The 18,665-nt window shown below is 48.6% G+C and overlaps 1 protein-coding gene across 2 annotated transcripts in view; it reads right to left on the reverse strand.

Annotated features, from left to right (window-relative positions):
- nrp1a (neuropilin 1a) overlaps window positions 1–14,795 on the reverse strand; it is a 66,518-nt gene extending 51,723 nt beyond the window's left edge. The window contains exons 1-3 of one of the 2 annotated variants that reach the window (XM_037079516.1): window positions 14,232–14,795; window positions 12,325–12,794; window positions 10,798–10,972 (exon numbers count right to left, since the gene is read on the reverse strand). In XM_037079516.1, the coding sequence (XP_036935411.1) occupies window positions 10,798–10,972; window positions 12,325–12,427 (278 nt within the window). In that variant the 5' untranslated portion in view covers window positions 12,428–12,794; window positions 14,232–14,795. The remainder of the gene's footprint in view (window positions 1–10,797; window positions 10,973–12,324; window positions 12,795–14,231) is intronic. The other variant, XM_037079517.1, reaches the window with a different exon arrangement.
- Window positions 14,796–18,665: the final 3,870 nt, after the last annotated feature.

Genomic DNA, 18,665 nt, shown 5'->3' on the forward strand with positions numbered 1-18,665 from the left:
TATCAATCAAAACTTCTAATATTTTCACAAGAAGGATGATTGCTTCATGCAATATGCAATCTGAGTTATTGTAAACAGCTACGTCATCTGGAGTTCTGCATAACTTGTCTTAATGTCACATTCTAAACTATATTTTCATTCTTCTTCTGAAAGGCGTCTGTTTAAAATAGTCCCAAATTTTTATTTTAGATGGAAAACTATGAGCCAAAAGCATGTTTGAACATGCTAAATGCCAGTACAGCAAACTACGGTGTGGTTAAAAGTGACAAACTACCATTTTTGGTAACAACTAAAATGGCATTCCGTAGAGCGCACACCTCTGTCAAACCCTCACAGTGCCCCTTGGTACTCACTCACACGGCTAAATACAAGATCCATGCATTATTCCATGAGGAATTTACTAAACTGACTATAAATCTATGTTCAAGAGAGTAAGAAAAAAATTCCAGATCCACACATAAAATCTGTGATTTCTATCCCGGCACGAGATCCATCCTCCATCCAGGTTTCGTGGTAGTTTCATAGTAGTTTTTACAGAATCCTGCTGACAAGCCAGCCGACCAACCAGCTCGCAAACACACGGGGGTGAAAAAATTACCCACCTCAGCGGGGGCTGATAATAAAGTACGGCACTTTTCAATCAGTGAAAACAGCAATCTGCAGCGAATTTGCTGATGTGTTAAGTTCACGACGATATCAAGTGGTGCGTAATAGCTGCAGCCGCGCACGGGGTTGAAAATATCCATCTAGCCACAGTTCTTTCTCTGCCGCACATGTTGCTATCATAAACACACTGAGAACGAGTGAGTACAATTAATTAGAGGACTGCCCCTGGCAAAATGGAAATACACATTTAGCACTTTCTCCCTGCTAAGTGAGCTCCGGCAGTGAAACTGCTTCGCATACGGCAGCACTCTGTGCACATCTCAGTGTGTGGATGTATGCTCTGCAAATGAGGCAACAAACCTTTTGGGTGCATTTCATAGAAGTGAGGTCAAAGGGCAGTGACAGCCTTATTTTATAGTCATTTTTACTCAGAGCTGTTATACAAACTTGTCAGTCACACACTGCATCTCGAAAAGGTTTAACATGTTAACGCATCAAAAGCAGAGACCCTGTTATAAAACTAACTGAGGATCGAAAAAGAAAAATGGGAAATATACAAAAAAAAACAAAAAAAACCGAGTACCGTAAACTAGCCGAAAAGATGAAAGGGCTGAAAAGGCCTGTGTCGTTTCAGAAGGAGGGAAGATGGAAAGAGAGGGACAGGGAAAAAAAGGCACCCCGGCACATTTCTGGGGCCATTACAGTAGGGAATGGCTCCCATTTGTCCCACCTTGACATTTCAGGGGATCTCTGATTACACAGGAGAGAGGGGCAGACAGAGGTGAGCAAAGAGAGAGTCCTCCACAGGGGTCTGTGGCGGCGGCTTGGATGATACGCCATTGTTCCAACAATGAGAAGTCAAGGGTAAAAATAACAGGGCACTGGGTGAAGGAGGAGGGGGGGCCATGTGGCACAGCAGGGCCGTTTTTTTAAAAACGTACTGTCCCCGCAGTTCTCTTGTCGTCTTACCACCCCCCCCCCCCCCCTGCTGTTGTAGCTGATCATAAAGGGCAACAGCCAACGTGTTAACTTGGTCAACTATCACTTGGACTGACTATGGCTATTTGACCAAAGATTGAACTTTCAGAAGAAATCAAGATAATAGTCTAAAGGCTCCAAGAACAATATCCCATTTATTTTGAGTATGTCATAAAAAAAGGGGGGTGCTTGTTAGGGGGACGGACTATTACTAGATATCCTGGTCATAAGTATAGGACGCACATGATCGGGTCCTGGATGCTCGAACCACGTGACAAGAGGACACATGAGAAAACAGGGACATAATTGTCGACATCCTCGAGCTTATGACCCACTGAACTTTACATGGAACGAGAATGAGCGGAGTGAACGCTACATGACTTCACATTTCACGGGCTGATGACAGAAAAACGGCAACAATGCGCACCCCCCCCCCCCCCCAAAAAAAAAAAATTGAGCGGCATACTCAACGGCAATCATCTATCTGTTTCTGATGCTGTGAGGAGCCAGCGGTGCTCCCCGCTGCGTAATGAGCTGTTTGTGCGAGGAGCATGCCGCATTCAAAGATGGCAGGGAGGAGGAAAGGAGAAGGGAAGGAGGGGAGCCGGGGGCTGAGGTCAAACAGAGGTAAAGCTTTTGGGTGCTGCTCAAAACTCCCATCTCCACAATGGGCAGGAAGAGGGAGAGGAGAGAGTGTGCGGTGGGCGGGTCGGCGGCGTCGATGGGTGAAAAGGAAACAGACTGGCGAGGGAGATAGAGAGAGAGAGAGAGAGAGCGTGAAGGCATGTACGTCGAGTGGCTGAGGGGGGAGTGCAGGAATAGAAACAAAAGGGAGAAACAGTGCAAATAGCTGATAGAGGTAGTTGGCAAACAGGTGCCAACGCGAACCCAGCAAAGGGTTCAGTGTTGTGAAGCATGCCCCCACTCTCTCTCTCGCTCTCTTTCTGTGAGATTCTTCTACATGGCTCTGCAACGGCTACGAAGCCCGAGGGCAATGGCGGTAATAACTGCACTGGGAATTATTCAATTAAACACCCCATCCGTCCCCCCTGGCGTTCTCCTCTCCTCTGTCTATTCCTTGTCCTCCCCTGCGGAGGCGGCTGCAGGGGTTGGAGGGTCACAGAGCAGTCTGAGCTCGTTGCTCTGTGCGACCTGGTCATCTGGCTGGACATGCAGTCACTCGGCGGGGGGGCTGGGGAGGGAGGCTGTGAAACAGGCCCCGGGAAGAGTGTAGCGGAGGACCGAGATTGTCCTTCGGAATGTATACAACAAGCACAAACAGCCAGCGGCAGACCACACCTGACCCCTGACCACGCAATAACCTCGAGACCAGACAAACTATTCCTGGTTCTTAACAGGAAGAGGAAAGAGGATGATAAAAGTAAACAACGGGGGAGCTTTTTTGCAATAGCCAGATATCTGCTAGCATGGACAGTCAGACAGCTTTCGCCAGATCTCCTTTAAATGTGGATCAGCCCTCTGGACGCAGTGTCTGAAACCACATCCTTTATTTCAGTCTGATGGCTGCATTGTTCTCGTGGCTCGCAGAGAACTCAGATTTTCCAATGATGCAGCACTTTGAAAGCCAAACAGGCCATGCTGCGAGGGCCTCCAGCCAAGCGGTGCATCTCTTCTGTGGTGCTGGGCCGTGAGGCTGAATGCTTGGCATCATAGGGCTGATCTAAGTGCTGATGGCCAGCCGGCCTTTGCCAGCATTCAGAGGGCAAGGTGACTCTTCCATTTATTGGCCCTATAATCAGACTTCCCTGCCAACTTGGAGGCTGTCTGTTCACTAGTATCGTTTCTGTCTCCTTTATGGTGAAATCCTCCGGGAGAGACCGTAAGTATGCATGGAAGAGAGGGGCCCTCTTGTCACTTATCCCTGAATAGGTCAGGGTCATCCCGGCTGGACAGGCACCAGAGGAATGGGCCACTAATAACACTCTCAGCACCACCCTACTGTGATAATGCCGTGGAAGGTTGTTGCGGGGCTGAAATTTACAGTCCCATTTCACCATAACTGCCATCCAACAAAAGAAATAAGGCTGTGAGAAAAAACAAAAACTGCAGCGGTGACAGCAATGAAAAAGAAAGACCACAACTAATGCTGCCAATTTAGCGAGGAGGGATCAAGCGAAGAGCAAACAAAGCCAGGAATTGTGAGTGGCTCTAACTCAATCAGCGAGCGGCGGGGTACCGCCCCATCAATCACTGTCTGCTTGCCGGCATGGCCGAATCACGCCGAGCTGAGTGGTGGAGAAACACCAGCGAGCCGGCGGCCCGCTGTGCACAAACGCAGTGACCAAAAATGACCCCGGGGATCTGGGGGCCGAGAGCGGAGGCTCCTCGGCTTTACATTGTACCCACCGACCCACTGCAAACAAACTTTGCTTCGCCCAAAGCCCCTCTGGGGACTCGCGTGATTGTTTGAATAAAGGGCTGGGTTGCCGACACCCCCCACCCCCACCGGCTTTCTCGAGAGGATCTGTAAGCACCGGGGCGTTAGATCAACAAACACGCAGCGTAAGACCGCGGCCACATCAATCAAAATCACGAGCCCCCATTCAAGGTAAAGACCACTGAACGAAACATGGCTGACAAGCCTGAACACAGGCTTGTATTGAAGTGTCCAGAACTCCCTCGTCAAGCTGAGCAGCCTCTTCTCCTCCTCTCTCCTCTGACACTGGCGGATAAGTGAGACACTGGGAGGAACTGTTTTGAAATAATCCACCCCTGACTACTGCTTTGCCACCCACATATCATGAGCTCAAGCGATACCTCACACAATGCCGCTCCCTCTCGCTTCTTGTTGTTTTCCATATGGCCCCATAAACTGAGAAATCAGCATTTGATGGGAAGAAAAAAAAGGCGCAAGACGAAAAACCTGTTGCTAATTATATTATATGAGGCGGGGAGAGAGGGGGAGACAGCGCTTATTGCCAACTGTCCTTTGGAAACAGGAGCGCATAATTGAATAATGGCCTCAGTGTTTAATGCTTTTTTTTTTTCATCGGTGCTGGAAGGAAAACGAGCAGGAATATTCTTACAGTCAATAGATGTGCGTCCAGATAGAGAGCCGAGATTACCAAACGCTGTCCTCTAATCACGAGTCTCTCCATACGGCTCCTTCTCTAGCAGTCTGCTTCGCATAAAAGCATACGACTGACATCTCTAAGCTGTGTGGGCCGCGGCACCATTCCACAAGAACTTCCATATAGGGAAGCTTGTACTGGATTGGGGCTGAAGAGGAAAGAAAAAAAAAGGAGAAGAAGAAGAAGAAAAAAGAATTCAGCAGCCGTGTGCCAGAAACAGCTTAGTGACACTCAATCCCTGGCAAACACGCGTTGCTAACTCCCACATCGAGATGAGAAACAAAACAGGCAGACACATGAGACTGCGTGATGCTTTTGTGCCACCGCAGATATGTGACCGAGGCTTCAAATCCACCGGGTTATTTATGAGCGCGGAGCCTCGTCTCCTCTTCCCTTCTTCCTCCTTCTCCCTCGCTCCTCCCTCTCGCGCTCCTCGGCCGCTGTGAAGTGGGCCGCTCGCCCGCTGTGAGGTAGAGTGGCTCGCCTCCCGGTTGTGGTCAGGTTGTGCATGAATCAAAGTGGTGACAGAGCAGCGGGGAGGATGGCAGATGCCACGGCCAGAAAGCTTTTCAATCAGGCTGCCCTTCCAAGCCACGGCCAAGGTGAAACACTTCACCGGTGGATGGAGAAAAAAAAAGGAGAGACCCTCAACCTCCACGGTCACTCACGCACACACAAATGTAACGCATGCATGCAAGCACACGTGCGCACAGACCTACTTTAGTCCTGCTTATTAGCCTGGGAGGAACCCTTGATGTTTAAAAGAGACGAGGAAGAGGGGCGACAGTGAAGGTCAACGGCTCTCTGATGCAACATCTCGGTCTGCCGTCCCATCCCTCCCCACCCTCTGCTTAATTGGCAAGGTGAGCGCTGAACATTCGTCAGCGCCGTGGCTTTGAATGGCTCACCTGCCTCATTAACGGCTTCATTTTGCGGGTAGCGAGTGGGATGATGTATTGTAAATAGCAATTTAAGATGCAGAGCGCTCGTCTCTGCGAAACTATAGCCCGCTGACAAAATAAGGCTCGGTATAATTGCTGTGAAGAGCAAACAAGATATGTTGAAAGTGGATTGCTCTTTGATATGCTGCTGACAAGCTAGTTTTGCGAGGTACGCTGTTCCGATGCAATTCTGAGTGTAATTTGATTTCCATTGTGTTGAGCTGTGGGAGTCTATTGCTGTCGGGGAAAAAAAAAAAAAATACCTGGCGCATAATTTCAGCCGCTTTTGTCAAACCCGGTAGTTAAAAGGAAGCGCTGTCGCCCTTCGCGCTCTTTATTTTTACTGTGGCCTATTTTGCGGCGTTGCTTTGAACCCCGCCACCGTGGATGCCTCTCTGACACGGCCTTTGAAAAGGAGCTCCCATCAACAGAAATAAATGTCCGCTAACAGGCCATAAGTATCTCCAACAATCCTTGTCACCGCGGAGCCCCCCCACCCCCCCACGTCCCCTGCAGCCCGGAGGTCACAGCGCCTCCAGCACTCCAGGGCCAGTTAAGAAAAGGTCCCTGTTGCGCTCCTGCCTTATTTATTTTCCTCCATGACAACAGCTGATAAATGGTTGCACAGCCCACTTGTCCTCATTTGCCCATGGTCGCCTCGCAGAGGAAGGAGAGAGGGGGAGGTAAAGGGGGAGAAGAGAGGAGTTATTGCGGGGCCACTCCCCACCTGTGAAGCTCCACTGCGCTTATCTAATCGGGGGGAGCTGCTGCACGCTAGTCAGGTGGACGAGTAACAGGGGAATTAAGGGGAAAGTGGCCGAAGCATGGATCATTTCCCTAAAGCCCCCTTCCGCCCTTCACTCTCGCTTCCTTGAAAACAGGTGGCACTCTTTGTCGGGCGCATGTGAGTGGAGTTAGTGGGATTCCACATGACAAAGGAAGAGCCAACTATAGATCCGGGGTAGGGTAACACCCAGCTCCCCCTTCCCCAAGCTCCTGTTAGTCATCTCTGGAGCCCAGGCCTGGTCAGGAATGCCAGGAGGGCCAGGATGTCTATTGTAGAGGGTACACAGCAGAGAATGTTTGCCTTCCCAGCAGGCCAAGCGGCTTCACGGGAGGGGGGCAGCTCAGCGGGAGACTGGAGTGGAAGGGGGCAGAGGGACGGAGGAAGAAGAAGGGGCCTACAATTAAAAAGAGGAAGGGAGTGCTTTTCCAAGCTTTGAGTTACAAGCACCTAGAGGGGGGGGTTGCAGACTTCTGAAGCGTGGCGAGGCGGGAGGCTTTCCTTCACTTTCACCCCCCCGATCTCCCTCACAAAAGAGCTGCTTGAGATGGCATTCCTCAAATATCTCCGCCGCCTTATATCACCCTGCCATACACCACCACCGACCTGCCACCCCCCCCCCCCATACACTGCACAGGCTGTCACACTGGAATTTCTGTGGGGTCCAGCAAAATATCATCCAGACAGAGACAAAAGCAAAGAAACGAGGGAGGGCTGCTTCTTTGGCCCTCTCCTCCAAAACAAACAGTGCAGCCTTGACTGACTCCTGGCTGGCCGGCTGCGAGGGATTTCAGTCAGCGCGCTTTTTGGTCTGGTCAGCATATCCGATGGCATCAATGATTCATAATGTTGTCAGGAGTACATCATATGTACAGAAAAGTTCTCCTCCTCAAGCTGGCAGGAGTGAGACGGTGAGAACAGCCCCGAAACTCTGAGTGAAACATTCTCTGAGTCTGTCCGAGAGTGGAAATTCAAACATAATCAGCCATTTCTTACTCTTAACAATAAGAGCCGGTCCGTCTAACAAGTTAAATAAATTGCCCTTCAGTCTGCCTATGTGAAACCTCCCGCAAATGCAGATTCCAATCCACTCAGACCTCCATTTTCCCTTCATGATGGCAGCGCGGCTGCAGTCAGAGGAGCTTGACAGCCCTTATCAGATCTCAGAGAAAAACAGAGAGCGCATACGGCGTATCTATTTACTTCAGCCTTTTTTTTTTCACTCGAGCTTAAAGCTCGCTCATTCCACGGATTTTCGCCGCTGAATTGGCCTCAAATATTTACCTTGATGCGGGGCTGCGCATTCGCCTCAAACTTCATTAGCGGTGAGGGCGGCGAGGGCGGCCCCCACACCGCCCGCTGAAAACTCCCCGCTCTGTGAAAGTCTACAACGGCGCGTGAAAGGTAAACACGTTCTGCATTCAGAATCGCAGGGCTCACTTAGTCTCCTTATCTCTGTGATGAAGTGTTTTCCTCCTCCAGCTCTCAGGATACAGGCCTCTGCACTTCCCCAAACAAACCTGTCAAGGGTAGCGCACATATAACAACACCACCACCACCACCACCACCACCACCGTGTCGGCCCGGGCCCTTTTCAGTTAAGGTTGTTTTTCTCTTTACAAGCGCCACTTTGAGTGCTTCTTGTTTGGTTTGGTGATAACAGCCACGTTGGGGGAACATGCGGTGCATATGTGTTCCATTTGCCCGCTAATTAGATTGCGAAGCAGTTCACCGAAGCGTGCATTGTAGCTTCCCCCCCGTCTACCTCCACCCACTCCGCCAGTCCATCAGATAAGGAAGCCATTCTGGCTCTCATCAGCTTCCATTATGTAAGGGCTGATTCGGTGAGTGGCGTTTGCGACAGGGAGTCTGATGGCTCCAACGCAAATAACGCCCAGCGACTGTCTGCCGATGCGCGAGTAACTATTCCCCCTGTCCCGTAATCGAGTTACCCGCGGCGGGCCTCGTCAGCGATTAGCACAATAGCCTCATGTTACATAGTGCCATAATTCGAGAATGAGGCGGAAGAGAGAGAGAGAAAAAAAAAATTGGATTTCACTTCTTGGTGCGTCGTCGCTCGCTGAAGGCAAAGCGAAGCCGCGCACGGTGGAAGACGTTCCCTGGTCCCATGAAAACCACTCCATTAGAAACATTAAAAATGAAACGGTGCACAGAGTTAAAAATAGAAAGAAAGAAAAAAAAAGAAGCTGCAGGTCAGTGCAGACAGTGTTTTTCCGGCGGGTTAGGGTTAGGGAGAAGTACTCAAGTTTAACAGCCGTCTGCTGGTGCCGTTTGGGAGCGTATCCTCCAGACAAGGGATTTACAGACTTCTGACGGCGCTGTTGGTATGACACAGGTCGTGCCTGCTGCAAATGTAATGAATAATCAAATATGTAGAGCCGAAAGAAACAGCCTGAGGAGAGGGAGAGAGAGAGAGAGAGAGAGAGAGGAGAGGCAGAGACCCTCGCAGATGCAAAACACACATCCACTACACAAACTTCATCTGCGAACGGGTTCTTGAGCTACCAATTAACTGGCGATCCGCAATTTGCAGATTCAGTGGCTGTTGAAAATCAAAGCGCGGAAGCTAATTTGTAAATGACACACCGACGGATCACTAAACTCCAAACCCGCCCCTTTTCTTCAACCTGGTTAAAAGCTTCCTTTTCTTGGGTCGGCAAGGGCCTGAATTCTTTTTTCTTTCTCCGAGTGTGCTCAGACACAGGAAATTCATTCCTGACTAATTTGATTAGCGCGAGCATTGTTACTGCGTGTGCTCGAGCCCTCCCACCCCACACACACACACACACATACACACACACACACACACTTCTTCCTGTCCCTTTCTCGCTCTCTCTTTCTAACTGAGAATCTCGGGACGGTCGGGCAGGACCCCGTGGTGCTGAAATCAAATGAAGACGGCTGCGTTCAGCCCGCCATGAATCTCTGACGGCTGGGGGAAGAAAAAAAAGAAGAAGAAGAACAAAGGCTGAAGTGGGATTGAAATCCTGGATTAGACAAAAAAAAAGAACCAAACTCTGCAAACCTATAAAGGGGGGGATGGCTGTTGAGGGAGCACAAAAGAAGCACAGGGGTCTAGATTTTGGGTGAAGCGGGGATACAGTAACAGGATCCAGCAAAGCCCTGTTCTCTCCCAAGCCCTGCAGTGTAAACAAACAACTGAGACAGAGCGGGGCAGAGGCACCGACACACCCGCATGAACCACATACACACACACACACACGCGTGCATGCACGCAATCAGAGCGAGGCAGTCTGCCCGGGCGGAGGCTCACCTCAGGGCAGCCGCACTGACACGGGCTCATCACATTACTGTCCATCTCCGGTTTCACTGGCTTAAACTAGCTATCTGACAACAGGTTAGCCGCTTAGCCTTTTGTTGGATGCGACAGCTCGCGGCTTACAAGTCGAAACGGGGATCAGCTACTAACTGTCGGCGAAAAAAGAGAAAAGAAAAAAAAGGTTCAGATCAGATCCACCTAGATTTTCGGGCTCAAAACCGACGTCAGCAAAAAACACCAGGGATGAGTCAGATCGCTTGACTCGACTCCAGCCGACATTAAGGGTGAGCGTCTCATTAAAAGGGGCCGAGTCTTGCTTTTTCATGTAACCCCATTCTCGGAATTTCTCGGCCGTTCGGAGAGTAATGGGATTTTAAGAGGAATTATGAAATTAAATGGCTCATTAAGATGGACATTCTTTTTTCCCCCGAGCAGCCACGTTTAATGGGCCCTAGTGAGGTTTTTTTTGGGGGGAGGGGGGGGACCTGTAACTCTCCCTCACTCGGTGCCCTCTGCAAGAGCACAGCCGCCCAAATCAATATTACACCCCGGTGACTTCACTCCGCAAAGACGAAAAAGCGGAGGACATTCCAAAACCAAATGGCAGGGGTGAGACATTCCTTCTGAACCCCGCGCAGTGCCAGAGCAGGACTGCTCCGACTGGGTTTCAGTGAGCCTGCGGACACTAGATGGCGCAGTTTCATGCACAATATACAGGAGGGTGAGGGGGAATGAGTGTCACACACAGGGGAGCAGGGAACACAAATGCATACATGCTTTCAGATATAAACACATCTATAGGCGCAGAGAGAAAGTGAGGCCTGCGGGGCCAGAATGCCACTTCAGGAGGTGTCCCACACTGTTTGATTTCACTAATTCTGTCACTGCATTCACCCTTTATCGCTGAACGACAGAACACAGATTACTTTCAGGGCTGCTTCACTCTCTCCCCTCTCCTTTCTAGCTCCTTTCAGATCAGACCCAGCTCCCAGGCACACAGCGAGTTTGAATGAACAAGCCTGTTTTGGGAGCCAAAAAAAAAAAAAAAAAATCACATCTGTTTCTCCACAACTCCACAGCTCGCAGCAGACTCACTTGCACTCCCGGTCCTCCAGATCGAAATGTGGATTGAAGTTGATGAGGATCCGCTGGTGAGGACCAGGCGCGGATATCACCCACGTGCATCTCTGAGAGGGGGGATAAGACACGGGGTACTCGGGCGAGGTGAGGTAGCTGGCGGTTGAGATTCTGATGTTGCCTCCACATTTATCTGCAGGCGGGAGGGAAAAGTTTTTTATTTTATTTTATTTTTTTTAAAAAAAGGTGGTGACAAAAAAAAAAACAAAAACAAAAGGAAGTCATGTTTCACATCTGGCAATTTGGCTGATATCAAGCTCCAGAACAGCTGGATTGCTAACTAGACTTCCATCCATCTATCTATCTATCTATCTATCTATCTATCTATCTATCTATCTATCTATCTATCTATCTATCTATCTATCTATCTATCTTGTGGAGACTGTCCCAAACCATCATTTCACAGAATCCCACTGGTCAAGAAAAAAACAAATGTTGAAGGAGCACATGGAGTTTAAGTGGAACAAATGCTCCCAGTGTTGCAGCATGGGCTCTGTCAGTACTTGTGTCTAATATTATCATACATAATATCCAAGCTGGGTCTGACAAGAACAGAACTGAATGTTTGTGGTGAACTTTTATAAAGTACAAATGTTTAATCTGGTGTTGTGGCACAATTGGATGGCCTGCAGTCACTAACTTTAACTTCTTCATGTTAAAATCAGAAAAGGAGCAGCTGTCAGGCCAGTTCATGGAGCTGTGCGAGCGAACCAAGTCAACAGCCTGATACAGTCTGTTTGTTCAAAACCCCCGTTCACAGCGTGTTTCATCATTAAAGGGAATAATCTTCAGTAATATTAATAATAATCGTTCCACAGGCCCGCCGCTGCTTCTCTCATTTATCTTCATTTGCGCTTTTGTTCACCCTCTCCCCGTAAAAAGCCTCCACCATCTGCTGTGCCGAACGACGCGCACACCTCTCGGAAATTGATTAAAACTGGATTTTTTTTTAAAAAAAGAAACTGAGTCACAAACAAAAGCAGAAGCGAGGCTGTCGCTGACAGGAACAGGGGGGAAAGTTCTGTGCGGTGAATGTTTGGGGCTGACGGAAAGGGATTAAAAAGCCACTTTATCAAGTGCTCTGGAACGGGTTTATTACAGGTTTGCGCTCTCGCAAGGAACTTCAATTGCGTAAATACAAATAAAGACCTATTTATGAATATTTCACTGATATGATGGTTGAGGAAAAATGTCTTGAAACTCTATTATTCTCACACAGTGTGTTACAGGAGCGATAATAAGTATTATAATTAAATATATCAAATAAAAGAAACACAATTAAAGAGGGCTAAGAAACTATCCAAGTCACTGTTGGGGAATCTCGTCTTTACTTGTTGGCTCAACAGTCAGGTGAGCGCATGGCGAGTTTGCCAAAAGCTCAGCGCAGATCTGAGAAGGTTAATCTTTTAGAAAAACACCGGGATTAGTAGCTTTACGGACTACTTAAACAACTTCATTTCTACAGTCGTCAGGTGTCACACTCACCGTTTTTGAAAGCCTTGACCACCAAAAGGATTCCCATGAACAGGAGCAGGACTAATCCACAATGCATCCTTGTTGTCTCAACAAAAAAAATAAAATTACGCATACAAAAAAACTCCAAAATTAAACTCCTCCGGTAGGCTTCTTTCTCTTTTTTTTTTCTTTCTTTGTTTTTGTTGGCAAGTATTCTTCTGTCCTCTCCTTCAAATCGACAAAGAAAAGCAAAGGAAGTGTCTCTTTTAACGAAGTTGGTCTGAGTGCGGGCTCAGGTCGCTGGCATCTTGTCACTCAGCTCCTGTTTCCTCTCGCCTGTGCCGGCTGCGCTCCTCTCTCCAGCGCCGACCGTGCCATATCCTCTCCGGGGAAGCCAAGGCGAAAGATTCGATGAAGAAAACGAAAACTCTTTTTCTTTTCTTTTCTTTTCTTTTCTCGTTCTTACTCCGTCAAGCGACGAGGCGGGAGGTAATCCTCGGCTGTGGAGCGAGAAGAGACAAACGGAGAGATGAGGAGTGAGCAGGTTGGGAATGCGCGCCGCGGCCGTGCGCTCTAGCACATTTCTCCCCCCCAAGTGTCTGTCTGAAACGCGCTGTCGCTGATACAAACAAGACTATAAAGGCGCGGGTACACCCCCCATCCCCAACCCCACCCCCCCCCCACTAGAAATTGTGATCACTTTGCTTCTATAGGCTCAGAGTGGGGACTCGGAGGAGGCTGATGATTGGCTTGATTACAAATAGCCGACCTATGTGGGAAAAGCCCTGTGTCTTTATATGTAAGCGGAGCCGCACTCTGAGTCACTGAGCACCGGCAGCCCGTTAAGTGACATGACTCTCTCTCTCTCTCTCTCCTAACTCACTCCGCCTCCCTCCCTCTTTCCCATCTCTTACAAAAAGGAGCCGGACATTAACGGGAGATGTAGTAACACCACAGGACTCCCTCCTCCTCCTCCTCCTCCTCTCCAGAACCGTTTGAGAGCATTATTTTGGGGGAGCCGGTGCGCTCTACCGTCAAACACCGTGCGTTTCCACAATTACAAAGTGTGGATGATGAGGAGCGCTGTCACAGTGTTTCCTCAGGATGTCTGGGACTCGTCATTCCATGTGACTCACTCAACTATCTAATCAACAGAAGTTCCCCTCAGTGTCCACAAAACAACACTGATCCTCCCGCTCGAGTGGAAGCACATCCGTGCCGCAATGGTTATTACAGTCCCAGATTTTTTCCCCTCTAAATAACACAAAGTGGGAAGTGTGTGTGTGTGTGTGTGTGTGTGTGTGTATGTGTGTGTGTGTGTGTGTGTGTGTGTGTGTGTGTGTGTGTGTTTTCGTTGTTGTTGTTATGCGCCAGTGAGCTGTCCAGATGCGCCGACGGTTAGAAGACTGCCCCGCAAAAGTGACACCATTAAACCAGCACGCTGGAAATTTTTTTTAGGAGAAATCAATTAAAGCGTAAATTACAGCAGCCTTGGGACATTTACTCAAGGCTGCCCTTACTGGGTCACACTGCTGCACAAAGAGAGAGAGAGAGAGAGAGAGAAAAGGGAACAGCGAGAAGCTGGAATTCAGCAATCGGCGCATGAAGACTTGTGCAGAATAAACACAGCGCCTGGCACAATGCAATGCGTGGAATATCGTGGGAAAAAAACCCCCAAAAACAATAGTTTGTGTGGTTAACTGTGAAGGCCTTCGTCTTAAAATAAAATAAAACAAAATAAAAAAAGACTGTAAAACTAAGATGGGATCATTTCAGCCAAATTTGTAAAAAAAAAAAAAAAAAAAAAAAAAAAAAAACTATAGTGGAAATCATGAAAAACAATGCGTAAAGATCTAATTTCAGGGCACCTGAACGCAGCATTATTTGTTCCACCCTGCGTAGTGAGAATAAGAAAGCATAAAACCAGCTGCATTCACCTGCGTCTTGAGCAGTCGCGAACCCGCAGGCATCCAGCCCTCCTCTCTCCACTTCCAACATGCGTGGAGCAGAGTGTGTGATCAGGCAGGTTTCCTCCGAAAAAAAAGAGAAAAAAAAGACACCTGATCTTTTTTTTCCTCAGACCAGCAGGTGAAGTTAACTCCTCGCTCGAACCCCCCTTTTTTTCATGCGCCGGGAGAGACCAACGGGCGCCGTCCGGCTCGGTCCGGGGACCCCTACAGCCCAAAGACGCACAGCCGCTGCCCGGAGACTCGCTCTCCTCTCCCGCGTACGAGCCGGTCTCCTCCCCGCTGATCTGTCCGGGATTCTCTCCACGCTCTCGCCCCCTTTCGTTCGGCGCTGTCACAAGTGAAATCCGGCCAGCGTGAGGGTAAAAAAAAAATAGCCGGTCCCGAAAAAATGTCAAAGGGATAAACGGCGGGATGATGGGAAACAACAACAAAAAAACCCCGTCCTGGTTGATCTAATGTAACTTCTTTTCCTGTCCGTGTCTCCGCGTCTCGGCTCCTCCACTGATGTAAACGCAGAGGGTTTGAGTCCCTGCCAGCCACACACGCCCCTTTACGAGGGATGAGTACGCGGGCGCGCGTGATTGTTTGCGTGCGTGCGTCTGTGTGTGTGTGCGTATTCTGAGATGCAGATTTCATCCAGCTGCCTCTCTCTCTCTCTCTCTCTTTACCAGCAGCCTGTAGCTTTTATTGGACTCATCAGAAAGTGACATTAGACATAAAACGCGCGAACCTGAACGCGTCTGCGCTTCTAATACAGCAACATCAGAGTTTTGCAAGATTACTGGAGGTTAAAAATAATAAACCAAAACAATACAATGACGCCACTGAGCACACACACACTGTACAAGTTCCCATTTAAATATCATGAGGACGTCACAGAGGTGCCATATGGGCCGAAGTCTATAGGGGCCGGAGGGACTCGCTGATGTTGAGCGAACAAAGACGCCGTTCTCTGTTGGTGTGTGGACAGTCTTATTGCCCCGGCGCGTCACACACACTTCAGCCGGCACCCAGAGAATATGCACACACACTGACTGGCCTGAACGACAACGTCTGTCTTCGGTGACATTACGCGTGAGACGTGACACGGAGGAGTGGGTGCCAGACCGCCAAAGCATGTCAGATACACAAATAAACAAACTAGAATGGCACTCAGGAGATTGCATGCATCCGCCAACGACTCCCCTTTAATTCAATCAAGCCCGATCCAGTGTCAAATAAAACTTCAAAGCCACCAGGTCTGGATTTTTACTGAGATCTACACCAAATCATTCCAGATTTTATCCACAGTTCCATCCATTGTTCCCTGGGAAATTAATGATAATGTGGGAAAACACCCTTTCTTATGATGGACCCTACCCACCGAACCCACAGCAAAAAGTTACTGGGGTCTGCTCTGGGCAGAGACTCATCCTCCACGCAAGTTTTGTGGGAATCTTCTATGTGGCTGTTGCGTAATCCTGCCGACAAACCAACCAGCGGACTGTCCCACCCATGGAAACAGGTGCCACCATGACTTCCTCTGCAGGGGTGGTAAAAGTTGATCTGATTGGTGTTAAAAATGATTCAAACATGACCCATGGCCAATCAGATGAAGACGTTTGCTGGACTTGGCTGTTGAATGAGCACCAGAGGCGATGAGAGGATTCTGGAACAAAAAACAAAACAAAAACCCCCCAAAACTGGAGTTTTCTTAGGAACAGTCTTCTTTCGGGTGCAGGGAGGCCCCAAATTACTAATCAGGAAAGACTGCATTCACAAATCTTCATTTGGAAAAACTCATTCCAGGAAATGCTATGGCAAACGTTTGATGATATATATGACTGATTACAGAACTAGACAGCTGCTTGGAAGTCACAATGGAGAGAGAGAGAGAAAAAAATACCATATTTTCCCTCATTGTGAAACTCTCCAGTAAAGTGGAACCGAGACTCTAAGTCGGCCTACTTCTCTGGAAGTTCCTCTAACCGCTGACCCTGGCTCTTAAAGGTTAACCTTGGCACATGATGCTTGAGTTCTCTGCTGCTTTAGCTCAATTGACTGCAATAACCCAGAGGCTTCCAGCAGCAGCAGCAGCAGCAGCAGCAGCAGCAGCTCTCCGTGGTTAGGAGCCCTCTGTCCTGTAGGGGGCGTCAGAGCTGGTGAGCAGCTGAGAAGGAGCCACCCACTGCTCCTCTGCCTCACCTTACTGTAAGAGCCTTTGAGATTGCACAGCTGGGCTTCTAAACAAGGGTGTAGCTTCAAGTTTCTTTCTCTTTTTTTTTGCAGACCTAATCACCATATTCAGTGAGCATTTTATCCAGACCTTCTATGAATCAGCATCCACAACATTCTCCCGTGCTTTAATTTTCCCGTACGGTGTAATACAATCTGCTTGTTCCGAGAAAAAAAAAAACAAAAACAAAAAACTAGCAGTCAGCTGTGTCAGTTCGGGAGGCTGACATGCTTTATGCTGCGTGGCGTATTGAGATGTCCTCTTTTTTTTTTTTTTTTAAACAAAATTAAAAAAAAAAGTTTTGTGACACAATGGAAGCAAGATAAGCCCCACAATCCCTGCACGTTATTATTATTTTATTCCTGGAGAGAGGGGGGGGGGTATCGAGTGGCTTTATTCCCATCCCAGCCCTGGTAATTCTCTCTGTCTTGCTGATAACACAAATGTTAAAATGGTGCCAGGCATCTCTATCAAAGGCGGCGCTAACTAGCCCCTTTTTTCCCGTGTCTTCCGGATAACACAGGAACAATGGCTTGGAGTCATTTCACAAGGGGTGCCCCGCCCGTGCCCTGTCTAAAATAAGGGGTTGGGGGGGGCAATGAAAGAGCAATTTAAAGGATTTGCTTCCTCACATATATCCACACTAATCTTTACTGCGGCCGCGATGAATAATTAGCTCCTGTACAAAAGCAGACATTTTATGGCTCCTGCGAGCGCCGCGCTTGATTTCATTAGTCTGGCCTTTATTCACCAAAGTGAGTGAGTCAGAGCGAAACGTCCAGGTACAAACCATTTGGCACAAAGTCAGTCCGAGCGGCACCTTAGCCGCTGATTGAAAAAAGCCTGTCTTTGGAGTCATCTGCCAAGAAGTTAGACATAATTCAGCATATGCTATTTCGGGGTTCGACAGGTGGCACATTAAAGGAAGTACCTGTTTTTTTATGATTCGGAGCAGGGCGCCAGGGGCTCACCGGATGGTGTAATGAGTGGATGAGATGGTACAGTCCAATCATGAGCCCAACCCCACAACCGGACCGTGTCGGACAGCGCTGTCCACCACCAAACAGCTAAACATCAAATGAGGCAACATCTTTCTCAGGTGGGATGGCCCTGAGTAGAGAGCATACCTCAGCCGAGGCCCACCAGTCCCCTTTCATCCAGTCAAGCCAACGCCAGCATCAAACAGCACATACTTGAATCTGCTAGACCTGGATTCTCCTTTGGGTCTGCATCAATTTTTTTTATCACTATCACAGAACCAGATTATCAGTATCGGTCAGTTCAGTTCAAACCCCCAGATTAACATCGAGCCCATCGGAGGCAGAATAGGGGAGGTTGGAGATAAACACGTAGGATTCGTAAAAATCAGAAATCAGAATGAGAATGTTGGTGTCTGGTCTGTGTTTGGACACAGTGTCCCCGACGACATTTTAAGGGACGCATTTTGAATTGCTCCAATTTTTTTCTGTGTGAAAGCGGGGCCAAACCAAGAGGAAAATGGAACAAGCTCACTGACTCGATCGCTGATTTGGCCCACAGCAAATACTAAACAGAGTTTGAAAAACGCCCTAAAGGTGCGGTTTATTAGCTCCCACCACAATTATTGGCAAAGAGAATCCAACCAGCTTGCAGCCACGGGAGATTACTGAGCCACCCATTCAGGCGTTTCGTCCTCTTCCCGATTGCAGCTGCACAGCGAGGCCTGGTATTTTCAGCACTGCTGCCCCAAATGACTGGGTGGCGGGTGCCAGTCCTGATGTCATATCATCAAACGTATGCTGCACTGATCTCAGACACTGGGGCTTGCTTGCTTGCTGTCATTTGGACCATTTAATCCCTTGGATTTATGCACTAAAACCCCCAGAGCTTTGACACGAGCTTCGCCACATCCGTCTTGGCAGTGTGTCCTCCGCGAAAACAACAAGAAGTCTGTCTGTCACAGAATGCACCAGGGACGTCACAGCGGATCGTATTCTGTACTTTTAGGTTTGGTATGAGATGACAGACACGGTATTTCCTCCACCAGCGGGAATATTTTAAATGCATGTTGCTGTTCCGCTGCATTGCAAAGTGGATTAGAGGTGCAGACCATGAACTTTTTAAAAGGCCTTGTTACCTACTAATCATACAGTGTTCCAGTTGCTCCTCCATGACAACCGCAGTAAAAGACATCTAAGGGCTGAAAG

Source organism: Acanthopagrus latus, chromosome 19 (genome assembly GCF_904848185.1).
Source record: "Acanthopagrus latus isolate v.2019 chromosome 19, fAcaLat1.1, whole genome shotgun sequence".
Lineage (NCBI taxonomy): Eukaryota > Metazoa > Chordata > Actinopteri > Spariformes > Sparidae > Acanthopagrus > Acanthopagrus latus.